Source organism: Oxyura jamaicensis, unplaced genomic scaffold (genome assembly GCF_011077185.1).
Source record: "Oxyura jamaicensis isolate SHBP4307 breed ruddy duck unplaced genomic scaffold, BPBGC_Ojam_1.0 oxyUn_random_OJ69155, whole genome shotgun sequence".
Taxonomy (NCBI): domain Eukaryota; kingdom Metazoa; phylum Chordata; class Aves; order Anseriformes; family Anatidae; genus Oxyura; species Oxyura jamaicensis.
The window spans coordinates 1-2,315 of NW_023309237.1; the positions used below are offsets into that span (position 1 = coordinate 1).

A 2,315-nucleotide genomic window follows, 5' to 3' on the forward strand; every position below is an offset into this window, starting at 1 on the left:
CCTTCTGCAACCGCCTGCCCGGGGACCCCCCCTCCGCCGCCGCCCCCCAGCGCGGCTTCGGCCTCCTCCTCCTCCTCCTCGTCCTCCTCGCCGTCGCCGTGCCCCACGCGTAGGAGGCCCCGGACCCACAATTGGAGACCCCAGACCCACAATTGGAGACCCCAGACCCACAACTGGAGGCCCAGAGCCACAACTGGAGGCCTGGACCCACAACTGGAGACCCCAGAGCCACAACTGGACCCCCCCTCTCTTGCTGCTCTTCCCCCATCCCCCCCTAATTATCTTTGTTATTTATAATTAATTAAAGGATCTCAATTTGTTACGCTGCCACCTGCACTGTGGGTCCGGGCACCTGGGTCCCATATGGGGCAGGGCGGGTCCCCCCCCGCCCCCCCCGGGGCTGTGACTCAGTTTTGGGGGTGACTCAGTGGCTCCCCGCTTCCGGGCCGGGCTATGGGGCAGAGCTATGGGGCAGGGCTATGGGGCAGGGCTATGGGGCAGAGCCCTAGAACAGGGCTAGCGATGGAGTGGGGCTGGCCTATGGGGCGGGGATGCCGTGGGACGTCCGTGGGGCCGTGCCGTGGGGCAGGGAGCCCGTGGGGTGCCGTGGGCTGCGCTATGGGGCGGGGAGCCCCGGGGGCCCCCCACCTCTGCCCCACCCTTGAGCGCTGCCATAAATTGGGGCGGCAGCGCCCCACGGCACGGGCAGGGCCAGGACGGGGCCGGGATGTGGGGCCGGGCATCGGGGGGGGCCCCCCGGCTGCTGCCGCTGCTGCTGCTGCTGCCAGGTATGGGGGGGACGGGATTTGGGGGGCTGGGGGTGCAGGGCAGGGGCTTGGGGGGCGCTGCCATGGGGCAGGAGGTGTGGGGCTGAGGAGGGATGTGGGGCAAGGGGGTGTCAGGGGGGATGTGGGGCAAGGGGGGGGGGGGTGTCAGGGGGATGTGGGGGGGGGATATGGGGCGAGGGGGGTGTCAGGGGGATGTGGGGCGGGCAGGGGGTGTCAGGAGGATGTGGGGCAGGGGGGTGTCAGGGGGATGGGGGGGGGGGGATGTGGGACTGGGGGGTGTCAGGGGGGTGTCAGGGGGCTGGGGACGATGGGGCGGAATCTATAGGGTGGGAGCGGGGTGTGGGGGCTGCTGTGGGGCTGGCTTGGGGTCGGGGTGGGAGAAGAGGGGGTAAATCAGTGGGGCTGGGGCTGTGGGGTGTCAGTGGGGCGCGCCGTGGGACAGGCTGGGACAGGTCCCGGGGGACGCCGCCCCGTGGGCAGGGTGGGGCCGGTGACACCCCACGGGTGTGGGGTGCGGCGTGGGGCCAGGCCGGGACCCACACGTGTGGGGCTGGCAGGTGCCGTGGGGCTGCAGTGCCTGAGCTGTGGGGGGGACGCCGGGGGCTGCCGCGAGGCCACCAACGTCACCTGCGACGCCGAGAGCAACGTCTGCGCCGAGGGGCTGGCGGCGGTCACCTGGAGTGAGTCACGGTGGGGGGGGGGTCCCGGGGGGCGCCCTGGGGGTCCGGGGGGGGGTGTTGCAGTCCCTGGGGAGGTTTTGGGGGTCCTGGGGTGGATTATTGGTGTCCCAGATTGGGTATTGGGGTCCCTGGGGAGATTTTGGGGGTCCCTGGGTGGGTTAATGGGGTCCTTGGGTGGGTTATTGGGGTCCTGGGTTGGGCATTGGGGTCCCTGGGGAGGTTATGGGGGTCCTTGGGTGGGTTATGGGGGTCCCTGGGGAGGTTTTAGGGGTCCCTGGCTGAATTATGGGGGTCCCATGTTGGGTATTAGAGACCCTAGGGAAGTGCAGGGGGTCCCTGGGTGGCTTATTTGGGTCCCAGGTTGAGTACTGGGGTCACTGGTGAGTTACGGGGGTCTTCGGGTGGGTTACTGGGGGTCCCAGGGGAGGTTTATTGGGGTCCCTGGATGCATTCCGGGGGTCTTGGCTTGGGTATTGGTGTCCCGGGGGAGGTTTCTGGGGCTCCCTGTGTGGCCACTATTGGGGTCCTGTGGGTGGGTATCCACATGGGCCCGGCGGTGCCCGGTCACCTTTTCTCGGGGGGGGGGGGGCCGCAGCAGTCACGTGACCTCTTCTGTCCCACCAGGCCATGGCCGCTTCGCCCTGGGGGCTCGCGGCTGCGGCCGGGGCCAGGTGGGGGCCAACGACCGGGCCCTGGAGCTCTTCGGCCTCGTTGTCTTCGCCCAGCGCCGCCAGTGCGGGGAGGGGGGCTGCAACCGGCAGCTGCCCCTGGTGGGGGACGGGGCCCTGCCCCTGCCCGGTAAGGGGCTGGGGGGCATTTGGGGAGAGGGTTGGGGGGCACTGGGGGG

General features: G+C 70.0%; 1 protein-coding gene across 1 annotated transcript; it reads left to right on the forward strand.

Annotated features, from left to right (window-relative positions):
- Positions 1-6: 6 nt before the first annotated feature.
- LOC118159260 (ly6/PLAUR domain-containing protein 3-like) lies at positions 7-2,266 on the forward strand (the record flags this gene model as incomplete). The annotated part of the gene is made up of 3 exons (XM_035313865.1): positions 7-788; positions 1,346-1,468; positions 2,093-2,266. Coding segments are annotated over exons 1-3 (358 nt in total), but the record flags the coding sequence as incomplete, so codon positions are not given.
- Between the last annotated feature and the right edge of the window lie 49 nt (positions 2,267-2,315).